This window comes from Caretta caretta, chromosome 3 (genome assembly GCF_965140235.1).
Source record: "Caretta caretta isolate rCarCar2 chromosome 3, rCarCar1.hap1, whole genome shotgun sequence".
NCBI classification, from domain to species: Eukaryota; Metazoa; Chordata; order Testudines; family Cheloniidae; genus Caretta; species Caretta caretta.
This window is the reverse complement of record NC_134208.1, coordinates 65,876,678-65,903,966: the sequence shown is the minus strand read 5'-3', so window position 1 is coordinate 65,903,966 and position 27,289 is coordinate 65,876,678. Positions and strand designations below refer to the sequence as shown.

Below are 27,289 nucleotides of genomic sequence, written 5' to 3'. Positions count from 1 at the left end.
CAGGTTTCTTTTTATTCCCATATGTATTGGTTCTTGATGAGTGGTAACATTTTCTCTAGTATTGCCTCTTTAACAACTTATTTGCATTCGTGTACTTCAGGTAATTTCTTGTCCCAGGCTTAATTTCTTATTTATGTGCCTGCCTGTATTTAAACCACTGAGACTTCATAAATTCAATTAAAAACTTAGCCTTATTACTCTACTTGGCTTTGCCCTTTCAGCAGATGAAAGATGTCATGTAGGACAAACTGTAGAGTGTTGTTGAATCAGCTGAATGCTTCTGTCTTTCATTCCCCTCACTTGAAGGAAGTTTCAGATTAAAATGTACATACTGAGGAGTAAACACAAGAACTGGAAAATCTGACAGGCAAAAACAATTGCCTTTAGCCATCTTCCCTGTGTCATGGCATGTCATTGTCTTCAATTATTATTCTCTGGGTTACTTATGTAGGCTTTTTTTCCTAGGTGTTTACAAACTTACATGATGTCCATCTTTTACATGCTCTCTCTGCCCTCTATCTTGCTGATATCTGTTGCACTGACTCCTGATGCCTTGCTTTATGATTTGTGGGGATGAAGCGGATGAATCAGGTCCTGAATTGTTTTCCTTTTTCCCCCATCCCTCATGCTTTTCAGTTTCACTGCTGAGGTAGGGTTGGTTCTGAGTCGTAGACCTTGCATGTGGCACAGGCTACCAAGTGTTTGCTTGCTATACTTATGCTTAAGGATGGTCATAAGTGTGTTAGGCTGATGGAAAAATTAGTTGAATTGGGTAGTGTGTAAACAAAGCTGCTCCAGACTTTCTTTGCTTTTAGGGTTTTCACTAAGTGAATAAACTCCACCCTTAATGTATTACTGTAGTGTCGTGAATAGACAAGTGTCAACCTGATTGAACAGCAAAAATACATCAAGTGGAAAGTATGTATTAGAGCTTTCTGAGAGCATAAACTGCTGCCACACTACCTTGGTGTAATGTGTAGGAGTGGGTGAAATGGCAGCATCTTTGTGGAAGTTTTCCTGAGGCTAATTGGGCTGTAGCACTGATGTTGCCGTATTATCTAATTACTAGTGTGTATTTTGCCCTTTAGGCGCACCACTTTTAGCAAAGATCAATTAAAGAGGTGATACTAAAACACTACATTTTAATATACTGTAAATTTAGAAAGTATTTTAAGTCATTATTGTCCACTGAAAACCTCTTTTAAGCCTGGATGTAAAGATCCTCTTTGGGAGGTAGCAGCAGGATAGGAGTATTTATCACACCATAAACCACTAGTTCCACACTTCCCAGTTCTTGCTTTCTTTGGAGGTGAAACAGTTGCAAACATGACCCACATGTTCTGGTAATAGCTGAGCTATAGGTTATTTTGGTTTCCCTCTCCTAGTGACCAGGTCTGGCTCCAGGCACCAGCGTTCCAAGCAGGTGCTTGGGATGGCAGTCAGAAAGGGGCGGCAGTGTTTCTGCAGCGGCAGCAATTCGACAGCAGCTTCTCCATTTTGCCATCTGCGGTGGCAGTTCGGCGGCGGCTTCTCCCTTTTGCCGTCCCGGGTGGCAATTCGGTGGCGACAGTTTTGGGTTCTTTTATTTTTGTTTTTGTTTTGTTTTTTTCCACCGCTTGGGGCGGCAAAAACGGTAGAGCCAGCCCTGCTAGTGACTTATGAGCACGTTATTCATAAACCTTTATAGGCAAGTTTCTTGTGGTTTCATTTGCTTTTGGATACCATCTTCCAGATCACTCTTGTGTACTGTATTTCTTAGAAGACGGCTGTCAAGGCTGATTCCCCACTCTGGCAATTTGAGTGCAGGAGTCTAAAAGGATTCTTGCAAAGATTCTAAAAATTAATACTGGCCACTCCAAGCTTGTATTAAACTCCCAAGGTTACAGATTTTCTCTGACCTTGGGTGGTGGCAGCATCTACCCATCCAAGTACAAAAAATCCCTTTTGGAACCCAGGAAGGCACACTTGGGGTACTCTCAAGCCCTTTCACCACCCCCTCCGTGGAAGAGCTGAGAGAGAAAAACAAAGGAAATCGGCTGTTGCTCCCAGCTAATTCAACATGTGCACAAACCTCTTAAAACACACACAAACCCCAATTCTGTTTTTTAAAAAAAGATAATTTTATTAAAAACAAAAAGAAAATACATCTGAAACTTAGGCTATTGCTAGATTTTAAAAGAGCAAATATAATAAGCATCAAGAATGGTTGGGTTTTTTTGTTTCAGGTCCAGCTTAATAGTTACAAGCAAAACAAAAGCATTTGGGGGTTAGCACAGAGGAGTCCACAAGCCTTACAGAAATAAGAGATAAACCTAATCGCGTCTTCCTAGATATTTCTTAATCTCCTACATATTTGGGGTTTCAAATGAGTAGTTTCTAGGTATGATTTGATTTTTTTCATACCTGGCACAAGCTCTTACAGTATAGTTCCTCCCCTGTCCCTGATCTCCAGGAGAACAGCCCAGACAAAAGGGGAGTTTTTTATTTCAATTTTAAAAAGTTCTAGCCTTTCCATTGGCTCTTTTGGTCAGGTGCCCACTCCCTTCCTTTTACCTATAGGCTTTTTAACGCTTTCCAGGTAAAGCAAGTAAAGAACAGCTACTAACAGGGATTTTATAGCTGGCTGGCTGGGTGTCCAGAAAAGGTAGCTTACCCCCCCTTCATTTAGCACAATCGTAAACCCTCCTCTGAATTTGGGTCCTAGGTTTCCTTTAACAAATCCATTTAAATATGGGGTAACGTTCAGGTTCAAACATCCTTAATGTTCATAATTCCAGTATCAACCAGGGAAGGCTGGTATAATCCAGGGCTCACAGTTGCTCTCAGATTACTGGGAAATTGGCCTTATGTGTTGTACTGACATTCAAAAGTCTCTCACTTCCTGTAGTCAAGTCCTGCTGAGCCCTGGCACTTCTAGGCTTTCCACATCAGTTAGAAATGTAAAAAATTTGCTTGAGCCCCAGCACCTCTTTCATTACAATTAAACAATGCCTGTATTACATCAGGTACAGTAGTATATGTATTTATGAATACGTAAGTGTGCTCTTTAGTGGCTGTGCTAACGCCTCAAATGTCACTCTTGTGTAAATTAAAACTGTGTTCCATGCAGAACTAGATTCAATAGCAGTCTAAATTTTGGAATGTTGTGTTCTTTTAACACACACTGAAGGTCATTAGTACTGTATCACTTTAGAAATCAACTGCGATGTGACCTAAATAGCCATGTCAGCTAATCAAACATAATTGGGGTTTAATGGATATGAAGACTGAACTACTCCAATCATTGATGCAATGTATTGGCTCCTTACAAATTGTGGGTGAGGAATAGCTGCAGGGTATAGGGTCTGATCCTGAGGTGCAGAGCACTGTAACTCTTATTACCCACACTGACACAGTTCTGCGAGAAGATGGGAGGATAAGTCTTCACTTCTGCTGTAAGGGTGGCAGGGTCCTGGACTATGGGTCAAAAAAGTCCTGGGCTCACACTGAGAGCAGTTAACATGTAGAATGTTTGGATGCATCTCGAAGAAGAAATAAAACCAGGTATGTAAGGTTCTAAACAGTGGTGTTGCCATCTAGAGTAATAAATCAAAATCTCTTTAATGTTTCTAGTTCTGAAACTGCGAGTTTTTTGTGTACATGATAAACCTAAGTAATCATGATCTGTCAACTCTCGTATTCTGCTCTATCATCCCTTTTCTTGTCACTAGTTAGGACTAAACTTAGGCCCATTAAGATCTGCATGCTTGAACTCTTTAAGTGCTGTGTGGTTTTTCACTCACGTCCGTGGACCTCTGCATGGGCACAAGTGTTGCTTCCAAATTCAAAGCAACTGACAGCACTGAATTTTTGGTCACATTACTTCAGTACAGGTCTTCCTGGTCCTGCTTCTGGTGTTCGAAGGTTTAGTTTCTTGGGCCTACTGACCCAATCAGACAAAGACTGTTGTAATCATCAGCTGCATCCAAGGCAAGGTTCTGCTAATGCTGAGGGTATTTTAGAATTGACTATTTGCCCCATTTGTGTTCTTATTATGGCTGTAGTGCTAAACCTATTTCTGAGACTGGTTGGTTGAACTTTTTGTAATCTCCTTTTTTTTTTTTCATTTAAGATTTCAAAACATTGTCAGATATCTGCCTTAATGCAACAGATGGATCTGGGGAGGGCTAGGTCTATCAGTAATGCCCTAGTGGAAAATAAACCTATCCCATCTCTTGTGGCTGGGAAGAGTTCTCTAATTCCTTGTACGTGTTCTCCTTGGACCAGACTAACTTTAGTATCTGTGTTTCTGGCTTTTAGGGTATCTGATATAGAATCCCACAACCATATTTTTTTCCTTCTCTTCCCCACACCCAGATATTTCTATATAGTCTGACAAAGTTCCTGCTGTACCTTGGTGGGTCTTACGCTTATTGGTGAATTTGCTCACCTTGGAGCTTCACGTTAGCCCTCAGATTGGCCGTTTTTTTCTGAATTCACAGTCCAGGTTGACTCTTCCTGTGTCTGACCAGGAGTTCGGAGGATTTGGGGGGAACCCGGGCCCGCCCTCTACTCTGGGTTCCAGCCCAGGGCCCTGTGGAATCCAGCTGTCTAGAGTGCCTCCTGGAACAGCTGTGTGACAGCTACAACTCCCTGGGCTACTTCCCCATGGCCTGCTCCCAACACCTTCTTTATCCTCACCATAGGATCTTCCTCCTGGTGTCTGATAATGCTTGTACATCTCAGTCCTCCAACAATCTGCATTCTCACTCTCAGCTCCTAGTGCCTCTTGCTCCCAGCTCCTCACATGCACACCACAAACTGAAGTGAGCTCCTTTTTAAAACCAGGTGCCCTGAATAGCCTGCCTTAATTGATTCTAGCAGCTTGTTGATTGGCTGCAGGTGTTCTAATCAGCCTGTCTTAATTGTCTCCAGAAGGTTCCTGATTGTTCTGGAACCTTCCCTGTTGGGAAACGGAACGTCTTTTGCTTGCTCCTCAGCTATCTGCTTTCTGTTCTTTCCTAAAGCCCCCTGGCCCAGATTTTTCTTACTTTTTGCACCTGCCTTAGTCCCCCCCTGACCGGGCCAGACGCTTTTTTTGTTTTCTTTTCATTTTTTGTTTTTTTTCCTGTCTACATCCTTCGCCAGCACCCGCCCCCCCCCACGCCTGCTTTCGGGCGCAGCTATTTGCCTCAGCTGAGCCCCCGGAGGAGGGGGGGGAAGATTGCCGATTTTGCTGTCCGAAGGGGGGAGTGGAAACCCCCAGACCCAGCCGTTTTGCCAGCAGCTCGGACTTTACAACATTCTTAGCATGCCGGAAGCCTTGGAACACAGCCAACACAGCCGGAGAAGAAGATTTCAGCAGACAGAAGAAATAATATAAATCATCGTGAAGGGGGCCGTAAGACTGAGTAATTTTCTGAATTATACTCTCGTGGGGGGGAGTTTGACTGACTGTGATTACTTGCGTTTGTGGCGGCACAGGGGGTGTGGCGTGGAGACCCCCACCCCCGATCCATCGGTGCCCCTACCCCCCCATCGTTATTACAACTGTCACGGCCCCCCCGCCGACTGTCCCTGCTGGCAACCTGCCATCTTCCTTCGGATCCAGCTGTTCGCTTTGAACTTTGCCTTCCGGACCGGACATAACAGCCGACCAACCGAGACTCTTTGGACAAACGTGTGTGGGTCTGCACCCCCCCGGATTGCTTATTCCACAACTTGCCCCTATTACTGGACCCCGATTTTGTTCCCCCCCTTCTCCCAGTCCCCCCCTCGGCATTTCTCCCCTTTCTGCCCGCAGCCTAGCGGAAGGAGGGGCTACTCCGCTTTCTCCCCTCCTCCTTCCGGTGTCTCCCTGTCTCTCCCTGTTCACAATGGCGGGGAACGAGAGGGGCGAGACTGCTTCAACAAAATTAGTTGTCCCTCCCCCACCACCACCCCTGCCCGACCCCCAAGGTCCCTCCCCTATCACTATTGTTAAGATACTTGCCACCCCTCTTGCTGGGGCACCGGTAGCAGGAGGCACCAAGGTGATTGCTGCTGCTGCTGCTGCTGCACCCACCGCCCACCCAGATTCTAGGAAACCCCCCCCGGTTCGCCGGAAGGGCCAGGGCGGGTGGAAAGGAAAGGGCCCCGCTAAAACCACTGAGCCCTCCATGGCAGGGGCTGCCCCCACCGCTGTGGCCTCGTCATCAACCGTGGCACCCCTCCCTGGGTTTCCCTCCACCAGCTCTGTGATTGTCCCCCCCCACGGCCCCCAGGACGTATGCCCGGGCGGCAGCGGGCTCCCCCCTGCCTGCCGCCTCGTCATCTCGCCCCCCCCCGCCTCCGCCACCATCACCATCACCAGCGGCCGAGGCCCTTTCCCCGCCTTGACCAGGAAGCACGGCGTCCGTTGCCTCCTGGTGCCCGCCTCGCCCCACGTGGAGACATACGTGCAGGCGTTGGCGAACGTGGTAGGACCCACGGCTATTGTGGCGGCCTCCAAGATGTATGGGAAGGTCGTTTTCTTCTTAGCCTCGGAGGATGCCGCCCAGGAGGCGGTAGAGAGGGGCCTGACGGTGGGGGGGGGTGTTTGTCCCCCTAGAACCGTTAGAAGACCTGGGCGTTCGCCTCGTCCTTACCTCCGTTCCTCCCTTCTTACTCAATGCTGCCCTGTTACCCGCTCTTTCCACCCTGGGGAAACTTGTCTCTGTCATCAGCCCTCTCCCGTTGGGCTGCAAGGGCCCCACCCTCCGTCACATTTTTTCGTTCCGCCGGCAAGTGCAGCTTCTACCACCGGCAGGGGCGCGTGACGGAGAGGCGCTCGAGGGGTCCTTTCTAGTCCCCTACGAGGGAGCCCGCTATCGGGTCTTTTATTCTACCGGAGAGGCCTGGCGCTACCTCTGCCGTTCAGCGGGGCATGTCCGCAGAGACTGCCCTTTGGCCCGGTGGGGAGGGGCACCCGAAACCCCCGAGACCCGGCAGGACATCGGCCCCGTCGCTGCCGACGCTCCTGGCTGCCCAGCACCTGAAACCAACCCTCCTCCTACTCGACCCATCGCTGCTCCCGTCCGGGCCCAAGAGATACCTTCCCCACAATGCCCGGGCGAGCAAGGGAGTTCCACCCTTGCTAATTCCAATCCAACAGAGCCTATGGAGGAGGGTGTGGCAAGGATATTACCGGGTATAGGAGAGGGCCCTCCCCAAGGAGAAACCCCTGCCCCTCATGTTGCCTCACCGCTACCTCCCCGAACCCCTAAATCATCGCCTCCGCCCCCCAACACGACCCCTGCTAACCAGCCCCCAGATGACGCTATGGAGAGCTGGACCCTAGTCCGGGGAAGCGAGGCAACAGGAAGGCTCGAGCTCCGCTGCATCCACCCGACGCGGAAGCCCCCCGGAAGACCAGGAAAGGAGGCACTGCTATCAAGCCTCCCGCCACGGCCACGAGCGAGATCCATCCGCTGGTGTCGGGAGGGGAAGACGGACTGGCATTGGAGGGCAGAATCCCCCCTCCACGGGAGACCCTCCCCTCCGAGACTTCTGAGGACGCCCCTTCTGCCTGGACACTACCCGGACCCCAAGGCGACCGTTGAGGCGGGCCCTAGAGGAGAGGCCCCTGGGGTGGCAGGAGTTGGCCTCTCCCCCGTGTACGCGGAGATTGAGGCCCTAGATTTGACCCCGGTCACCCAGGGAGGGGATGATCTGCTGCCGGCTGGCCTCGAGCTGGGCAGCCTTACCCCAGCCTCCCTTTCCCCATGCTCCCTCCCCCTAATTGTCTTCCCGGGTGAGCACCCTGCAGAAGGTGGTCCCCCACCTGATGCCATGGCCGCTAAGACCACCATGGAGCCAGCACCTAGCATTATTGGGAGCCCCCTCCCTTACCCCTTAACCCTTGACTCTGCTCAGGAGGCACTTTCCTTTAGCTGCTTGCCTCCTGCACCCCAGAGCCTTGCCCCTGCCCCCACCCCTGCCCCTGCCCAAGTTCCCACCTCCTGCACTGTTAATGCCGCCCCTGGGGTTATTTCCTTTCCGCCTTTCGCAGATTCCCCCCAGGGAGCAGTCTTTGCATTTTCTAGCCGCGACCCATTAGGAGTGGCAATTTTTCCCCTGCCATCCCCCTCCACCCCAAGGCATGGAATGAATTTAATAACCCCAGCCTGTCAGACGCCCCGTCGGTGGTCCGCACCCTGTCTACCCGCCTTAGCGGACCACGAGGCTGTATTAAGAGGCCCATCAGGGAATACCTCGGGAATTGTAACCCCACCCCCCCATGAGCTGCGGCATGCGCTACGGAAGTTCCTAGAGCACACCCGTGGCACCCGCGATAGGGCACAGCTGGCTCTTCAGCTATGGGGGGACTTTGATCAAATCCTCCAGGCCACAAAGGCCCTTATAAAGGAGGGCAGGGGGCAAGGAAGGTGCGGTGCTGCGGCCTATGAGCGAGCCCGCAGCTTCCGACGCGATCTACTCACCCACGGGATGGGTCACGGGTTGCTGCGCAACCCGCCGGGGGCCCTGAATACCCCCGCCAATACGAGGCCCCCAGCCCTCCGCATGACGCCTTTTATTATTGCGACCCTGAATACCAGGGGCTGTAGGATGGCTCTCCGCAGGTCCCAGGTGCTCTCTTACCTTCGGGAAGGAAGGTACTCTGTAGTTTTCCTGCAGGAGACCCATACGGACCCGGCCGCCGAGGATAGGTGGCGGCTGGAGTGGGGGGACGGGGTATACTTTAGTCACTTCGCGACCTGGCAAGCTGGAGTGGCGACCCTGTTCTCCCCCAACCTACAGCCTGAGGTGCTAGGGGTCAATGAGGCCGTGCCGGGCCACCTGCTGCACCTTCGAGTCCGTATGGAGGGGCTCGTGGTTAATCTTGTTAACATCTATGCCCCGCAAATGAGCTTCAGGCGGCCACAATTTTATCAGCAGGTGTCCGACTTTCTCGGCACCCTGGATTCGCATGAGTGCCTGGTCCTGGGAGGGGACTTTAACACCACCCTCGAGGAACGGGACCGCTCAGGGGCCGAACCGAGTCCGGCCACTGCAAATATTCTCCAAGGGATAGTTGACCATCACTCCCTAGTGGATGTCTGGCGTGACCATCACCCAGATGACACCTCCACCTTTGTCCGGGTGGAGGCCCATCGGTCACACCATTCTCAGTTGGACCGTATTTACTTATCCCGTTTCCATCTTTCACAGGCCCACTCCTCCGCCATTCGGCCGGCCCCATTCTCCGATCATCATTTAGTCACTGTAACGGTCTCCCTCCATGCAGAGAGACCGGGGCCGACCTATTGGCACTTTAATAACAGCCTGTTGGAGGACGAGAGCTTTGTGATGTCCTTCCGGGAGTTTTGGCTGGCCTGGCGAGAGCAGTGGCGTGCCTTTCCCTCGGTGCGGTGATGGTGGGATCTCGGGAAGGTGCGCGCCAAGCTCTTCTGCCGTGACTACACTCGGGGCACCAGCCGACGGCAAAATGCGGCGATAGAGCAGTTGGAACGGGAGGTCTTAGAGATGGAGAGGCGCCTGGCCGCCGATCCCGAGGACCCGTCCCTCTGCGGAGCGTGCCGGGAGAAGCGGGAGGAGCTCCGGGCCCTTGAGGACCACCGGGCCCGAAGTGCCTTCGTTCGGTCCCGCATCCGCCTCCTTTGGCAGATGGACCACGGCTCCCGCTTCTTCTATGCCCTGGAGAAAACGAGGGGGGCCAAGAAACACGTCACCTGCCTTCTTGCGGAAGACGGCACCCCCCTCACGGATCCAGAGGAGATGTGTGGGAGGGCCCGTGACTTCTACACAAGCCTTTTCTCCCCGGACCCGATCGATCCTGACGCTTGCGAGGTGCTCTGGGAGGAACTCCCCACGGTCAGCGTGGGCGACCGAGACCGACTAGAGCTGCCTCTCACCCTGGCCGAGTTCTCGGAAGCCCTCCGTCGCATGCCCACCAATAAATCTCCGGGCATGGATGGGCTGACCGTGGAGTTTTACCGCGCGTTCTGGGACATTCTCGGCCCAGACCTAGTCACCGTCTGGGCTGAGTCCTTGCAGAGCGGGGTCCTCCCTCTGTCATGCAGGCGAGCGGTGCTCGCTTTGCTGCCGAAGAAGGGGGACCTCCGCGATCTACGAAACTGGCGTCCCGTCTCACTCCTTAGCATGGATTACAAAATCGTAGCGAAAGCAATCTCGCTGCGGCTAGGGTCCGTGATGGCGGACGTGGTCAACCCAGACCAGACCTATACTGTCCCGGGTCGCAGCATTTTCGACAACCTCTTTCTAGTCCGAGACCTTTTGGAACTCGGGCGGAGAGATGGTCTATCGTTCGTCCTCCTGTCTCTTGATCAGGAGAAGGCGTTCGATAGAGTAGACCATGGGTACCTCCTGAGCACTCTGCAGGCGTTTGGATTTGGACCTCAGTTTGTGAGTTTTCTCCGGGTGCTGTATGCCTCCGCGGAGTGTTTGGTTAGGCTCAACTGGACCCTGACTGAACCGGTCAGCTTCGGGCGAGGAGTGCGGCTCTTGGGCCAGTTGTACGCTCTGGCGATTGAGCCTTTCCTCTGTCTCCTCCGCAGGAGGATGACGGGGTTGGTGCTGCGGGAGCCGGAGCTGCGGCTGGTCCTGTCGGCGTACACCGATGACGTACTCCTCGTGGTCCAGGACCCGGGCGACTTGGCGCGAGTGGAGGCATGCCAAGCCATCTATTCGGCAGCCTCCTCCGCCCGAGTCAACTGGGTCAAGAGCTCTGGCTTGGCGGTGGGGGACTGGCGGCAGGTAAGCTCCCTCCCACCCGCACTTCAGACCATCCGGTGGAGTGCGGGTCCACTGCTCTATCTCGGCGTTTACCTTTCCGCCACGCATCCTTCCCCGCCGGAGAACTGGCAAAATTTAGAGGGCGGGGTGATAGAGCGGATCCGGAGATGGACGAGGCTTCTCCGATGTCTCTCCCTCCGAGGGAGAGCACTGGTGCTTAACCAACTAGTCCTGTTCACGCTCTGGTACCGGCTCAACACCCTGGCCCCGGCCCCGGGTTTCCTGACCCACCTCCGGAGATTGATTCTAGAGTTCTTCTGGTCAGGAATGCACTGGGCCCCTGTTGGAGTTCTTCATCTACCCCTGAAGGAAGGAGGGCAGGGCCTGAAGTGTCTGTACACTCAGGTCCGCGTTTTCCGCCTCCAGGCCCTGCAGAGGCTCTTTTATAGTGCATGTAGTTCGGCGTGGAGCATACTGGCGCACGCCTTCCTGCGCCGTTTCCAAGGGCTTCGATATGACCGGCAGCTCTGTTATCTTTCTCTGAGGGGTTTTCCGCGAGATCTCTCTGGGCTGCCGGTCTTCTACCAGGACCTCCTCCGGACCTGGAAACTGTTTCTAACAACCAGGTCCGTGGCAGCCACCGTGGGAGCAGATCTCCTCACGGAGCCCCTGCTACACAACCCCCAGCTCCGTGTGCAGGTGGCGGAGTCCCGCTCGGTGCGCCAGAGGTTGGTCCTGGCGGAAGTCACGAGGGTCGGAGACCTCCTGGACTACGACCGGAGAGACTGGCTGGATCCCCTGACGCTCGCTCGGCGCATGGGGCTCTCCAGCCTCCGTACCCCCCGGCGCGTACTTCAGGAGGTGAAGGCCGCCTTGACCCCCGCTGCTCGGGCTTATGTTAGCCGAGCCTTGTGCGAGGGCGCACCCCGCCCATCCCTTACCCCAGGCCCGCCGGACCTTTCCATCGGGCCCCCACCCCGTAGATCCCAACAAATCCCTCACCCTTTCACTGCAAGCCGACTGCACGAACTGCAGCCGGTTAGCTTTCAAATTGCACCACGGAAATACTTATATACACTTACGCTTCAAACCCTTCACGCCCACACCCTGGTGTCCCGCCCCGATACAAAGTGGTGGGATCTCCTGCCACCTTTGGAGGGTGAGCAACCTCAGTGGGCCAGTCTGTATTCCACCTTGGTCCCAAGGCCCGTCGGGGACATTAGTTGGCGGCTCCTTCACAGAGCTGTGAGCACGGGCGTGTTTCTGACACGGTTTACCCCCATTCCGGACACTTGTCCTTTTTGTAATGTGAGGGAAACCCTGGTGCACGTGTATTTAGAGTGTGCCAGATTGCAGCCCCTTTTCCGGCTCCTCACAAATATTTTATTACGCTTCTGGCTTCATTTTTCCCCCCACCTTTTTATCTATACACTTCCCATCCGTGGCCCCACAAAGTCGCAGGATCTTCTGGTCAACCTCCTCCTAGCTTTGGCTAAAACAGCCATTTATAAAACCAGAGAGAGGAGGTTGGCCCATGAAACGTCCTGCGATTGTGGGGCCGTTTTCCGATCCTCAGTACATTCACGTATCCGGGCGGAGTTCCTCTGGGCGGCGTCCACCGACTCCCTTGACGCCTTCGAGGAGCGGTGGGCGCTGTCTGGGGTTCTCTGCTCGGTGACCCCGTCCAGTTCCCTCCGTCTGACCCTTTGAGGGGAAGAGCGAGAGACGCCAGCCCCAGCCGTTGCTGCTGTGGATACCATCATTCCTGTCATCTAGGAGGGGTCCTATAATACATGGGTGTCTACCCCCCCCCCAAACCGCCCACCCCGCAGCCGTGCCCATCTTACCGGGCACTCTCAGGAGAGGGAGGATCGGTGACACTGGGCGTGGCACTGGGTAACTCGAGGGGGTGGAAGACCACGAGTGTCGAGGAAGCCCCCCCGCTCTAGGCCACCAGGTAACTCAGGAGGGTGGAAGACCACGAGTGTCGAGGAAGCCCCCCTGCTCTGGGCCCAGGCTAGCCTGAACACTTCTCCCTCCTGAAAGCTGCTGTGTTATACCTTCTGATTGCGTTGTTTTGTTGCATAGTTGTTTTGTTTCCTTTGGTAATTCTGTAAGCGTTACCAACAAACTTTCTTTTTGTTTCAAAAAAAACAACCTTCCCTGTTACCTTACCCAGGGAAAAGGGACCTACTTAGCCTGGGGCTAATATGTCTGCCTTCTATTACTCTCCTATAGCCATCTGGTCCAACCCTGTCACAGTAGTCTACTTCCCCCTCTTCTCTTCCCCCACCCTCACTCCACCCCAAAGCCTCTGGGTTTTGAGGGTTTGCTTTGCACCCATAATTAACTCAATGTATGTACCTGCTGGTCAAAGCTTTCATAAGTTAAGAAACGGGCTTACAAAAAATTGAGATCCTTACCACTTTTGTTGCTGTCAAAAGCTATGGAGACACTGGAAGACATAACTGCAGCAGTGAACATTTTGAAGGATAGCTTTACAACAAGAACTAGAAACTCCTCTGTTGAAAATAAAAGTTAAATTCTTCAATAACAGATATCAAGATATCAAGCTTTCTCTGGCCTATGTAAGCAGAGTGCATGGGTTCACGTATGATTCTCAAGTGACATGGTATTAGTGTATTACAGAGAAATTGACCATTAAAATGTTGTTCTGACTGATACGCTTTTGGTATCCTGATGAGATCTGCAAAGGCATGCTGGCATGACTGTTAGGGTTGGGCTACACTGCAGTTGGACACCCATGGCTGGCCCGTGCTAGCTGACTCAGGCTCACAGGACTTGGGCTAATTGTGATGTAGACATTCTGGCTCAGGTGGGAGCCGGGAGCCTGGGCTCTGTCACTCTCCCGCCAGCCTGAGCCCGAACACCTACAATACAATTAAACAACCCCTTAGCTTGAGCCCTGTGTGCCCATATGCGCTGACTTTGTGGGTGCTCCAGGGCTGAAGCGCCCACAGGGAAAAATTAGTGGGTGCTCTGCACCCACCGGCAGCCAAGCTCCCCGCCCTGCCTCACCTCACCACTTCCTCCTCAGCCTCCACCTCCTCCCCTGAGCATGCCGCATCCCCGCTCCTCCACCTACCTCCCAGCACTCGCTGTTGCCAAACGGTTCTAGCAAGCTCTGGGAGGGATGGGGGAGGAGTGGGAATGTGGCGCACTCAGGGGAAAAGGTGGGGCTGGGGCGGAGATTTGGGGAAGGAGTTGGAATAGGGGCAGGGACTTGGGGGGGAGTTGAGGCAGGGACTTTGGGGAAGGGATTGGAATGGGAGGGGCAGGGGTCAAGTCAGGGCGGGGCCAGGGGCAGAGGAGTGGGGGTCGAGCACCGAGTGGTACCAATAAAAGTCAGCACCTATGTGTAAGTCAGCTGGCATGGGCCAACTACAGGTTTTTACTTGCAGCGTAGACTTATCCTTAGAGCGTGTATTACTAGATAACCAACAATAGTTGGTCCTATCCTCTCACCTACTTCATATAAGACCAAAACGTGTCTTTAACTCCAAAGGAGTTTTTGATAACGTCAAATTGAATTGGTATAACTTCTTTGATAACCTTTTAAGAATAAATGTTGGGTTGGGATGGCCAGTACACTCTCTCACAGCCTTGAGGATAGATACTGTGATAAATGTCTTTGGACTCTTGTTTCAATATATTATCTGTTATCACAGTCTCATTGAAACTCTTACTCTAATCTAGTCTACCAGATGCTGTTTGTCTTTTCTGTACTTACTGTAACCGTTTTCCTCTTCTTTTTTTTTAAATAGATTTGATCCAGGCAACCAATGAGACCAATGTTAATATTCCTCAAATGGCTGATACTCTTTTTGAGCGAGCAACAAATAGTAGCTGGGTGGTGGTTTTCAAAGCCTTAGTTACAACACATCATCTAATGGTTCATGGCAATGAGGTAAGCAAATGGAATTCTCTCATAAGACCGTGTTTACCCTGAAGAAATTCCTGGGTAGGTCACTGAAAATGTAAAAGTACCCTTTTAAACTGTTTTGATCTCTCGGTGTTTCATGAAAACAAAGGACTACACTTGTCAGTTGCTATTTTCCAAACTTAAATTGAAGCTGGAGATATTAAGAGCAAGTACAGAACTAGCAGTTCGGTTTTCCTTCCAGCAATTGTAATTTGTCAACATAATAGATCAGGTAATCATTCATTCTTTAACTTCTGCCTCATCTTAATTAGAAACTAAAGTTAAAGTTACAAAGAATATTTAAGTTGTAACTTTCTAATATGCTTGTTTATGACCATAATGACTGAAGTTCAGGAAAAAAAATACATAGGGGGAAAAACTGTAAATGTTGTGGAATCCTCACTTTTACATGCCTCCTGTGACTGGTTCTCTGATTTAGGTCTGTCTGACCTCTGTTAATGTGTTCTCTTTTTTTGCCTAAAAACTTGAATTTTATACTAACAAGGCATTACCCATTTCATTTTTATTTATTATATAGCCACAGCTCGTCAGACCATTGTCCTAGTGAATGTCTGCTATACAAATGATTATTCTTTCTCCACTGTATGCAAATTTAATAGCATTTCTCAGCTCATATTTTCCTAATCCTTGTTTGTGTTGACTTTAGATTAGTGGCTCTTTAAATATAAAACTTCCTTGAGCGAATTCAGCCTCTTTACCATTGTACTTTGTATGTGGAAGGAAGTAATTCCACTAGCTCCTTCATTGTACTTTGCATGTGCGCGCACACAGTAATCTTCCATTGTGTGTGCGCACATGCATGCACCATGCACTTGTCTCTTGTGTAGCTGCATCACAATTCCTAGTCCAACTCCATTTGTCTATCATTCCAGAATTTTTTTAGTTGGTTACTAATGTGCTTTCCCCATTTTTGCTGTCTTGCTGTAAATGAAGCACTCGGCATATAGGCAATGCCTAATACAATAGGACCCTGATCTCCTCAGGCAGGGCTTGCAGGTACTACTGTAATACAGATAATCAGTTTAATAGCGTTATTCTCTGTTCTGTCCTCTTGCAAACTAATAGATCTTGCTGCTCCTTAATTGTCTTCTACCTTTTGTAGAAGGAGGCCAGTTAGAGGAAGGGCAGGACAGTAGATTAGCCTAAGTCTCATTTTATGAATGCTATTAAAACTGTTAAGGAGAACAACCAAAGGCTCAAGCCAAAACATAGGTTCTAACTCCCTCCATGGTCCTGAGTTTTGAGGAAGTTCTAATCTGGATCCAGGCTTTGTGGCTTTGACCATCTATATCCACTTGAGTCAGAGTGACTTGGGTCAGTTAGCAGGAGATCAGCTGAATCTTCCCTTTATATGTACATCTGATCAACTCTGATTTTACCTGCTTGCAGATTTGGACTGGAATGGAGAGGAAATTGACTTTCATTTTTGTGTCTTGCAGAGATTTATTCAGTATTTGGCATCTAGAAACACACTATTCAATCTCAGCAATTTTTTGGACAAAAGTGGATCACATGGTAAGAATGTGGTGGCCTGTCTGTATTAAACTTTAGCAGTAAGATACTGCTAATATCTCATAGGCCTTGCTAACCTATATTAGTAGAGAGACTCATTGAAAGGTATGAATTAGGGAGCATATGAAGCTAAAATGGGAATAATCCATTCTAAAATGTATTTCATTTGACAAACTTACATTTTCTTTACAGGTACAACACTTTGTAAACGTAATGAAGCTGTAAGGCTAAGTGAGATGGGGCACTATTCTAAAACTTCCCAGCTGGCCGGTCAGTTTCTGTAGAACTTAAAATTTTCATGGGGGAGAATAATTGAAGTTCCCATACCTCATGATTCAAAACAGAACCTTTCAAATGGGAATAAGGCAGGGTATCTTATCCTATTAATTTATCTCTTTATTATGACTGGATGTAATGGAAGTTAAAGATGAAAGTGGCAACTGGTTTTATTTATATATAAATATATATTTTATCCATCCTGGGAAGTACTCTAAATGAGAAATTGTTCCCTAATGTGTCTTCTCATTTAGTCTAAAACATTCCTAATAAGGAGGACTCCATCACTTGTAGGAGATGTTCTGTACCTTTCAAGATAGGCTTTTGTTTTCTTACCGTTACACATCAAGAAAGGGAAGAGGGGGGCAAGAGGAAGTTGAGGAGGCCAGAGGGGCCAGTCGAGGGGCGGGAATGGCAAGTTGGCATGAGAAAGTGGTGGAACCCTAATTCTGCATTGATTGCTGAACTTTGTAGTGAGGCTTCCTTAATGTGGTGTTGTCTTTTAACCTAAAAGTTTTCTCTGTGGGTGGAATAAATTCCCTCTTCTTTTTTTTTTTAAGAGCAGGAAGCTGTTAAAGAATTATATGAATGGCTTTAGGAGTATGTGCAGGAAACACACATGCTGGAGTGGTTGCTAGCATCAAAAAGATGTTTCAGCTCTTACCAAAAAGGACACATCATACAGGAGGAAAAAAAATAGTATTTTGAGTTTTGTTATAGGTTCACACACAGGGAAAGGAATAAAGCTAGAGAATAACATATTTAAATGCTTGAGCTCCATTTGTTTGGATTCCTGCTGGTGCCTGGTTTGGAGTAATTCTGCTTTCTATGTTGACAAATTCTGTTCTCCCCCACCCCCACCACTGTCCTCCTTGTTTAGAGGTATCTTAAACTTTACCACAATATACAGAGACCCGTGATCATAGGGTAATATATAAAGCTTGGGGAGCTGTCCAGGGAATACTATAGTGATGGTCCTGATCTTAGTAAAGATATGAAACCTGCTATTTCAAGATCATTAATGAAAGTGGCAGCTGATACTGAATTGGAAGGAGAGGCAAATCCTACTGAAGATGGAAATATGGGCAGAAAATAAATGTTCAGCTTGGAGAAAATCCAAAACACAGATTCTGTACCCCAAAGGGAAATGTGGAAAGATTTATGGGTGATGCGGGATGCTAATTACACCTGATAAGCATGGAGATGTAGCAACAGAAGACCAGTGCTGTTTGGGGCTGCATAGACAGTGGCATCACAGGGGGTCATTGATAGCACAGAGGTATTGCCCTTATATAAAAAGCCCTTTAACGTTGCCAGTGAAGACGCGCTCTCTGCGTTAAATACTATTGATTTTCATATGAAGTTGTCGGTATAAAATGCACTAACAATTGTAAGGGAAAACTAATTTATTTAGTTGGAGTTAGAATTAAACTAATCCCAGTCAGACTCCTAAAAATACAAATGACAGATACCAATATGTTGTGTTATGCCCAAAGTGTTCATAAAGGTATTTTGAGTGACTTATTTTTTACCGTAGTGATCTGTACACGTGTTGTCTACCTCCTTCTCTTTTGTCAGTCTATTTTACTGTCTCCACTGTTCCCTTTGACAGTCATGCGAGCAATAATTGCAGACTTCTGTGCTTCTAACTCTTTCCGTCATCCATTAGGTTATTAAAAATGAACACATTTCTCCTGCTTTTATTCAGAGTATTTATTAATGCTCTAGGGGACGTGTCCTTATTTAATTAATTTTGACTCCTTTTATGTAGTGTTTTACAGAATCTCAATAACACTGCAATGGCACAAGCTTACTTCAATTTTTTCTACAAAGGACTATTTTAGTAAACTAATCTGTTTGTTCAGGAAACTTAAACTAAGTTCTGCTGAAATCTGGCATTAAATAAAACCATCTTAAGTAATGAACAAGTACATGGAGTTTAGTCTGGGTTTGTGTAACTCTTAATATACACCTCTCATCAAATGAAAATTAGAAAATCAAAACTGAGGAGCAACCTAAGCCCTTTCTTTGCCTGCGGTCCATGTCTGTGGATAGGCTTGAGGCACCACTTTTGTATATATTTTTGAGTTGTAGGACGAGAAGTCTGGAGTAATGATTCTTTGCATGCCCCTCCCCATTTTGCAACTGATGCTCTTGCCAGTTTTACACAATCCTCCATTTCCAGTGAGGCCAGTCCTGATTTATACTAGCCTTGTTCTAATGTTAGACTACCAGTTTTTACTTCAATCTAGTAGAAAAATATAATCTACCGTATTAAAGTAGAAACATATACTTCAAAGTGTTACAATAGCACAATATCAAATACTTGCAAAATCCATCTTTCAGTTAAGAGCAAACCTCTGCTGTCTTATGCTTCACTGATGTATACCACTGAGATCTTTGTACTGGCAGAGATCTGTCCAGAGTTGATGGCTGCACACATGCCAGTGTGGGAGTCTGTGTTTGTCTTGCTCTTTTTTCCTGGTCCCATCCTGCCATGACTTCACTGGGCCAGACTATAGATTTCCCTTTCAGACTTGTGAACAGTAGGTAAATGCTGTAACTCAAAACAGTTTCTTTGAATACATCCTTTATTTTAAATGAACAGAGAAGAGATTACAGCAACAACGAGGCCTATTTGCGTTAGGGTTGCCAACCCTCCCAGTTTTGCTGGGAATCTCCCAGAATCGCACTGTATCTCCTGGAGGCAAAGGAAGCCGAACCAGGAGATTTTTAAGCTGCTGGAAGTCCAGCAAGGCTAAGGCAGTCTTCCTGCCTGCCCTGGCTCTGCATCACTCCTGGAAGCAATCGGCATGGCCCTCTGGAGGCCAACGTGAGCTGCAGGCCGTGGTGCCCCACCGCCCCCCAGGGGCTGCAGGGATGTGCTGGCCACTTCCAGGAGCAGCACGCGAAGGTGGCAGCGCACGGGGTCCCCCTGTCCCCTCTTACCTCAGCTGGCTCCTGGTTGGCGGTGCAGCAGGACTAAGGCAGGCTCCGCTCCCGCAGCTCCTATTGGCCACTGTTCCCGGCCACTTGGAGCTGTGGGGTCAGTGCTTGGGGCACAGGCAGTGTGCAGAAACCCCTGCTCCCCACCCCCCAGGCACAGCAAGGACATGCTGGCTGCTTCTGGGAGCAGCACGGGGCCAGGGCAGGCAGGGGACCCTGCCTTATCCCCACTGCACAGCCAGCAGAGAGCTGCTCAAGATAAGTTGAGCTGGAGCCAGCACCAACACCCCTGCCCCAGCCCTGAGCCCCCTCCTGGAGCTGGACCCCAAACCCCCTCCCACACGCTGAACCCCTCAGCCCCAGCCCAGTGAGGGTGGGGGAGAGCAAGCAACAGAGGGAGGGGGGGACCTCTGAGAAGGGGTGGGGAAGGGCAAGGGTGTTTGGGTTTGCGTGATTAGACCGTTGGCAACCCTAATTTGCATGTTGTCTTACCTAACTGCTTAGGTAGATGTAACTTACCTCCCTATTGCCCCCACATCCAAGAGTGAAGGGGCAACAGACCTCAAGCAGTCACTGACTCCTTCTGACACCCCCCCCCCCCCGCAGGTCTTTCATTTTTCCACCTGAAGTGCCACTGAGGCCTCAAACTGGGACCTTCCACCTCCAATCAGAATCCTGATCTATGCTAGTGGAAGTTGATATTTGTTTTAAGTATTAGTGACTGAGTTAGCCCATTGTCCGCCTTCCTGGCAGGGCAGCAAAATCACATAGTTAACCCTCTGCACCTAAGTCCTATGTAGCAGACAGCATGACAGTAATAGAGGTGTACACAGAATCTGTAGAATGCCTATCTCCCACATTCTTAACAGTACTTTATATTAATCCAGTTTCTTAGAAGAAAGCAAACTTTTATGAATATGAACTTCAAGGCCTATTATTTACAGGAGGCCTTAGGACACACAAAGACTTTGACCAAAGAGGGAAGCACTGGCCAAGGGACTACAGTAGACTCCTAAGTTTCTCCCCTTCAAGCTGGAACCAGATCTCCAGGAGGCTCAGCCTAAAGAGTTAAAAGGACAAAGTCCAAAGTGAAGACATCTACCCAGTACAAAGGATTCTCTCCTGCCAGAGGAGAACAGGAAGACCCAGAGAAGGTCTAGACAATGGAATAACAGAGCATAATGTTAGAATTTTTTTCCCTAATGTTACTGTTTTAGTGTTACTCCTTTAATTGAACTTCATACACACACAGTCTTGTCTCATCTCTGCCATATTGAGAGTAAAGACCCTTCTTTTTTGTTTTGATTTCTGCATGTGAGAATTTGTTCTTGGGTATGAACACTACGTGTTGGATGCCCACATGGTTAATGGATGGCATGCACACAGCACTTGCTTTTTGGAAGCGGGTGATGTGCTTTCCATAGCTGTATAAAGTAACATTTCTGTTTACCATTGCTCAGACTGTTCTGGTCAGGCCTTGCTGACTCTTTTTAGGGATCCAAAAATATTTCTGGACATTTTTGCTGAAAGCTTTGCTATTTAGTTTTATGGACCTTGCTTCTAGTTCCTGGAAGAGGTGGTGTGTGCAGCAGAAACTAAAGAATCAAATACTTTTTGTGTGTGTGTGTGTGTGTGTACGCATGCATGAATAGGGGAGTGATGGTGAAAGTTCTTGAAGGTGGATATCTTTTATCTACATGAACAATTTGGTGAACACAAACACTGCCTTGAATATTCTTAATTTGAAAATGGTAGTAGTGGCAGGAGAAATATTCAGTATCCAGTGCAGGGATTCAGAAAGGGAAGGGTATGGGTTGGTTAGAATGGCAAGAGGTATCTTAGTTGCTAGCTGGATTTTTCCTCCACTGTCATCTGCAGTCAATAAATTGTAGTCAGCAGAAATTGTTAGGATGACATTGTCATAAACCCTGATTTTATGGTCATAATAACCAGGAAGCTAGCATGGATATTTCTTCACAACATGGTCTACTCCATTAGATAGTTTACATCTGAATCTGTGGTGACCTCTTCAGACCAAAGGAACTATAAATGGATTGTAGTACCATACATTTTCCTTCTCTTTTCCAGTCTTTGGCTAATTTGCACACACAGTATATACTTGAAGCTCCATTGGAAATTGAAGCAATTGCATGTAACATGATCCATATCCCTGTGGTTAGTAAGATGGCTGGGATCACTTGAGTTCCCTCTTGACATAGATTTTGCTGTAAGGCAGCATGAACTACCACCCCCTTAAAGCCAGCAATAGCTCTCCCAATACACAAGGTCCTTCACATGCAGCAAATTATTGCCTGGGATCAACCTTCCTTTCCTAACGAATTGAAAAGTAATAGCTTTTTTCAAAATTCTCAGTTTTGAACTACATCTGTCCAATCAGTGAAGTTTCAGGCCAGGATATGAAATAAACATATTAAGTTCACCAATGGATGGGCCATATTTTTGGAGTTTAATGTATTCATCCTACAAATGCTTACATCACATCATTTGAAAGCTTTTTTATATATGTTTAATTGAGGTATGATGTGGAGCTGTCAAATACTGCCATAAGCCTGCAGGCTAGGTAAAACAATGGTACCCAAAATGTCACTTTTTGCACCTTTCCAGAAACAGTGCAACATGGCTATGACTAGAGTTTTTACTGTTAATACTAAGGTGTTTGAAATTTAAATACTGGTCAAAGCTACCAAATGGCAATGTATTAAAATATTTTTTAATTTGCTTTGCATGGGAAAGTCTTCCCCTGCCCCATCCCCCAAAATGATGGAACTGTTTAACATGTGGCAAAAATGGTGGTTCCTCACTAGTGCTGCAAAAACCAAACTAGGAAGAGTCCCAGGGAGGGGTGTTCATTCCAAATGGAATTGTACCACTTCATGCTGATGGAAATCTCATTCATGAAGGAGATAATAGAAATATCTCCTCTAGAGACAGACTATTAATATATTGGGATATTCTGGGGGAGACACAACATTGCTAGACTTTCTTATTGATTCTGATGTGTATGCAGCTTGGATTGCAGATCAAACGCTTGCTGGTAAGCAATTAACCATTCTCTTCGTGGCTTGATTCTAGCATTTGAGACCCTGAGGGCTCTGAAACTTTATTCATTGTTAAAGGATGTGAGCAGGGAAAAGGTTCTCCTGTAGCTCCAGCACTTTGGCAAATGTTGGCTGATACTCAAAAGGTATTTGATTTCTTGTAACATGTCTATTAAAAAGCTTGATGATGCTATAACTCTGCGTATGCTGCTGTTGGAGGAATGTCAGGCAGGGTGGTCATGGTATGCCCTGTCTCCTACATTCAATTATGGAATCATTTTTTCCAAGTCGTACTACTAAATGTCTGTGTAGAACAAGACGGTGATTGGAAACTTCAGTTACACACCCAACATGCCCAAGAACTCAATAGTTCTTAACAGCAAACTGGCCCAACTATGTCAGGTAGATATCAGTCTACATTCTTGATATCCCTGAAGAAGTACAGTGCCTCTGAGTGTATGAAATTTTCTGTGCATCAGCTTCCTGGATCTTTCAATGGAATTTGGAGTGACATGTGAACAGAACTGTCAAAGACTCAAAGGGCAGAGTGGGAATGTAGGACTGACAAACTAGCTCTTGTCAGGTGGACACTCTCATAAAAGAACTTGAATATGAAAAAGCTATAAGAACAAGAAGTAGTGAAGACAGAGTCCACAGACAAGTCCTTGCCACTAAACTGAAGAGGTATGAAGAGCATGTTACAGCTCTTACCAGCTATACCATCAGGAATTTTGCAAACCCATTTGACCCTGAATCACATCTAGAGGTTCCTATCAGTGTTACCTACTGACAGCATGTAACATCAGATGTACAAGAGTTTCTACTCAAAATAGCAGATTCTGTAGAAAACAAATAAAGCAATTTGAGAGTTGCAGTTGATCCTGATTGGATCCATAGTTTCTTCATTCCAGTCAAGAAATTTGGCATCAGAACCTTGCTGACGTAGCCAAGAAAACAATTTTTAAGTCTGGCAAGGAAGGGACAGTCATAGCAGCTATTAGTTCAGAAACTTTTCTGAAGAGCCCTGTCATTGGTGAGATGTGAAGATTATTTTTCAATGGCAACTGTTCTTAGGCACAAGTCCTATTGTGGGACTATGTGTCTCTCCCATCCTGATGGAACAATGAGAAGAACAGACAAAGCTGAATTAGGACATCAGCTGGAAGTTCAAACTGAAAGAATCCATGAGCTAAGAGCATTCAACAAAGAAACCACAGTATACATCAGAGAGGCCATGCGTGGAGACAAATTCCACACATTTGATGAATTGGCTATATACTTAAGGCAGGTCCTCAGAGGATGTGACAAAACTAATTCTGTATTCAAAGTCTCTGACAGCTTTGACAACAATAAATAAGATCTGCAAAAAGACAGAGCAGGACAGGATGTAATGTCTGATGGAAGAAATACAAGGCGATTTCGTGTGCCTCCATGGAAAACCTTCTAAACACGTCATCCAACAAGGGTATCTTAGAGGAGTTTTACAAGTGACTATGGTTCAAAATGCCCATAGGTGCAGGAGCACATCCAGTAAAGACATTTTCTTAGTGGAGGTTTTTCTAATGGTGAAGTAGCAAAGTCCATCACCAGTAGAGGCGTTTGAAGCCCAAGACTTTTGTTTAGTACTCAAGAGGAAGCTGTCACAAGGCTATTTCTGCAAGCTGTATGTTCCAGTATGGCTTTTGGGTCTCTTGGTGTCAAAGGAACTATAGTAATTTAGGTAATCTGAGACACATTTTGGTCCTTGCTGTTTACTGCTTTCCAAAATGGAACACAGATATTGTGTGGATTGAAATGGCACAATTACTAGCACAACTGTCAAGTGTAGATTCATACCTGTGCATGCAATTTGACACACTCACTCCTGCAACATGCTTCCTCCTGTACATGCATTAACAGGATGTGACTGTGTCATCACTACTTAATATTGGTAAGGAGAAGGAAATGTGTGTTTAATGTCGTAATAAAGGGAGCTTACCACTTCAGAGATCTTGCCAAATTGAAGGAGAGTGATGCACAAGCTGCAATTTCGGCAGCAAGGAAGTTAGTACCGTATAACCAGAGCAAAAAAAGAAAAGGAAACCCACAGACATGAATTGTTGCTTCTCAGTCTAGCTATCAAAAAGAACAAGTCCCTGGCCAAACTCCCACCGTGTGAGGACCGTTTTGAAGAGCATGACAAGTGCATCTTGGGGAAAAAAAAGATAAACCAGATACTGGATTGCCACTGCATCATCAGTTGAAAAATATGGATGGTGAACTACTTCCTGTATTCTTAAAGGGCTCAATGGCATCTGAGTTTCTACAAGACCTTCTTAGTGCCTGTACCAGTTGCTGCGCAATCAACTGTCTATAGTTAAAACAATCTTTCCTGCACAGAACTATGTACCTACAAAGGCAATGAAGACTGGGGTAACCACAGACTCTTGACAGAGCTCATGATGATGATTGATGATTATTACATATCACTAGTGCTATCACATTTCAATGATAACTGTACAAACTTGTTACTAGATTTTGTTACCCTTTAGATTGTGATACTTTTGAGGTCAAAGAAATCCAGTGTTCTTTGTCTTGAAATAATCATTTAACAAACAGATGCAAATATTTCAGTGTTCATTTTAATGTGTTTGGTGTCCTCCTTTATCCCTATTGCTATAGTAAAACAGCACCATTTGGCAGCTCCCCATGTGCATCATCTTAAAGTAGACAAAGTAAGCTGTGTAGAAGGGTACATTTAAGTTGACCACATTGGTGTCTGCTGTTCGCCTATATGGCATTCAGTGTCAATGACTACAGTATACTACTCTGTTACTGCAAGGTAGGACCAGGGTTAATGTGGAAGTAGTGACTTGGATGTGACCCCCTCCACCTGGGGTAGTATGTAGGTGAAAGGGCATCACCCACTATTCTACCAGACTATTCACCTGTGGAGTTTCTTGTGGCTTTTGTAGTATCCCTCCATCCTGTTTATTTAACAGAGTTTACTGTAAGAAATCATAAGCCATGACACTACGTAGACACCCAGATCTGTACCTCTCATCAGATACACATAATGCTGCTGTTCAACTATCTTAATAGCTATCTAGGATCAGCAAGTGGATGTACAGCAATTGTCAAACTCAAACAAGACAGAGTTGATGCTCAAAGAAAGATGGAAACATTTAGAGCAAGGAACCATCATGTGTGTCTATCCTCAAATAGTCAAGCTGGTACGTGGCCTGGGAATTGTTCTAGATTCACTGTTTCTGGACACTCAGCCAGAGCTACCTGAAATGCTCTCATTCTTCTCTTGTTGCCCAGAAGGCAGTGCACCATACAGTCTGTTAATGGCCTGTCCACAGTTGCCCACACTTCCATGATACCTAGTTGGGATGGCAACTCAATGTGTGTGCAATACTTGGAAATGAGTGCACTGAATGTCCAAGTTCCAGCCGGTCCAGAACACTGCAGTTTGCTTCCTAAGCAGAACTGGCTGCTAAGAGCACATCATCTTCGTCTTCCATTCATTATACTGCTTCTTCCATGTAAAACTTCAGATAAATTTTGGTCCAATGCAAAGGGAGTGCAATCAATAAACACCTTTTGTTGTGAGTTCTTGCTCCTTTAGAACGATAATCTACTGGAACAATGATATTGTCAACTTCAGGAGTCAAACCCCATGCAAGCAGGGGGATGGAGCTCTTTCCGCAACTGACCTGCAACCTCATTTTTTTACTTCCTCAGGAACAGACTGTGACTGCAATACCCTTGTATAACCTTATTGAATTAAGGTTCAGTATCTTTTGTAGTTCATTGTATTAAATGTAAACATTCCAAATTATTGTGGGCCTGTATGATCAAAGGACTACATTGAACGTTGTAGCAGACAAGGATGATCTTTTGGGGACAATATGTGTGAAGTGGATTTCCTGGGAAACATCTAGGGGGAAACATTTTCCCCCTGACTTTCCCATCTCTGCTTATGCAGAAACACAACCCTTTGAAGCTTATGCACTGGGGAGAGGGCAATTGTCTGTCTGATTACCTGTTCTCAGGGTCCCAAGTTCAGAGACCTGAACTGTATAAAGCAGGGATTTACATATTCATTGGGGTGGTTGTTCTGAGCTAACAGCTGTTATGAATTCATAACTACAGAAAAATTCCTTTGTTGGGGTTTGAAGGACTGAACACCTACCAGAGCCCTTGCTGGAGTTCGTATTAGCATGTGTGTAGACTGTATTATTGTTTTTAAATGTTTTCTCTGTGATCCTTTCAATTTAAGAATAAATGGGTTTGATAAGAAAGGGTGTTGTGGTAACTTCTGATTGTGGAAAATTTACGCTGTCTGTGCCCTATGACGAGAAGGCAGGAAAGGCAGCCTGCTTAGGCAGTCTGGCTTGCTGTGGGTATCAGTGTAAGCAGGCAAGAGTGCAGACTGGAAAAACCTCAGTCAGCTAGGGGAGAGAGGCAGGTCTCCTCCAATCAAGGGAGATGATGGCTGAGGAGCTAGGAGCCGACAGTAGATGCCCTTTCTGAACCCTGGGGGGTAGGCAGAGGACACAGGTGCTTGTGGAAGACTTGCAAGGAAGATTGCAGTTCTAACATAACCTCCCACAACAATAACAAACTGTGCGCCCATGCACACAGTAAAAAAGGAATACTTCTAGCTGCTGCCAAGGAAGGAGTGCAAGAGTTCACTTGATGAACCCTGTCTTGGAAGGCATTCAGATACTGTGGTATTGGGTGCCTAATCTGAATTGGATGACTCCGAGGTGGAAGAACTTGCTGTAGTTGAGGCAAGGGGTGACTAGAACAGAAGTCACCTGGGACTATAACC

General features: G+C 47.4%; 1 protein-coding gene across 5 annotated transcripts in view; it reads left to right on the top strand.

The window, feature by feature from the left end:
• Positions 1–27,289, top strand: part of SNAP91 (synaptosome associated protein 91) — a 145,288-nt gene that overhangs the window by 35,834 nt on the left and 82,165 nt on the right. For all 5 annotated transcript variants that reach the window (XM_048845127.2, XM_075126560.1, XM_075126559.1 and 2 more), the window contains exons 3-4: positions 14,499–14,641; positions 16,117–16,192. In XM_048845127.2, coding sequence (XP_048701084.1) covers positions 14,499–14,641; positions 16,117–16,192 — 219 coding nt within the window. The remainder of the gene's footprint in view (positions 1–14,498; positions 14,642–16,116; positions 16,193–27,289) is intronic.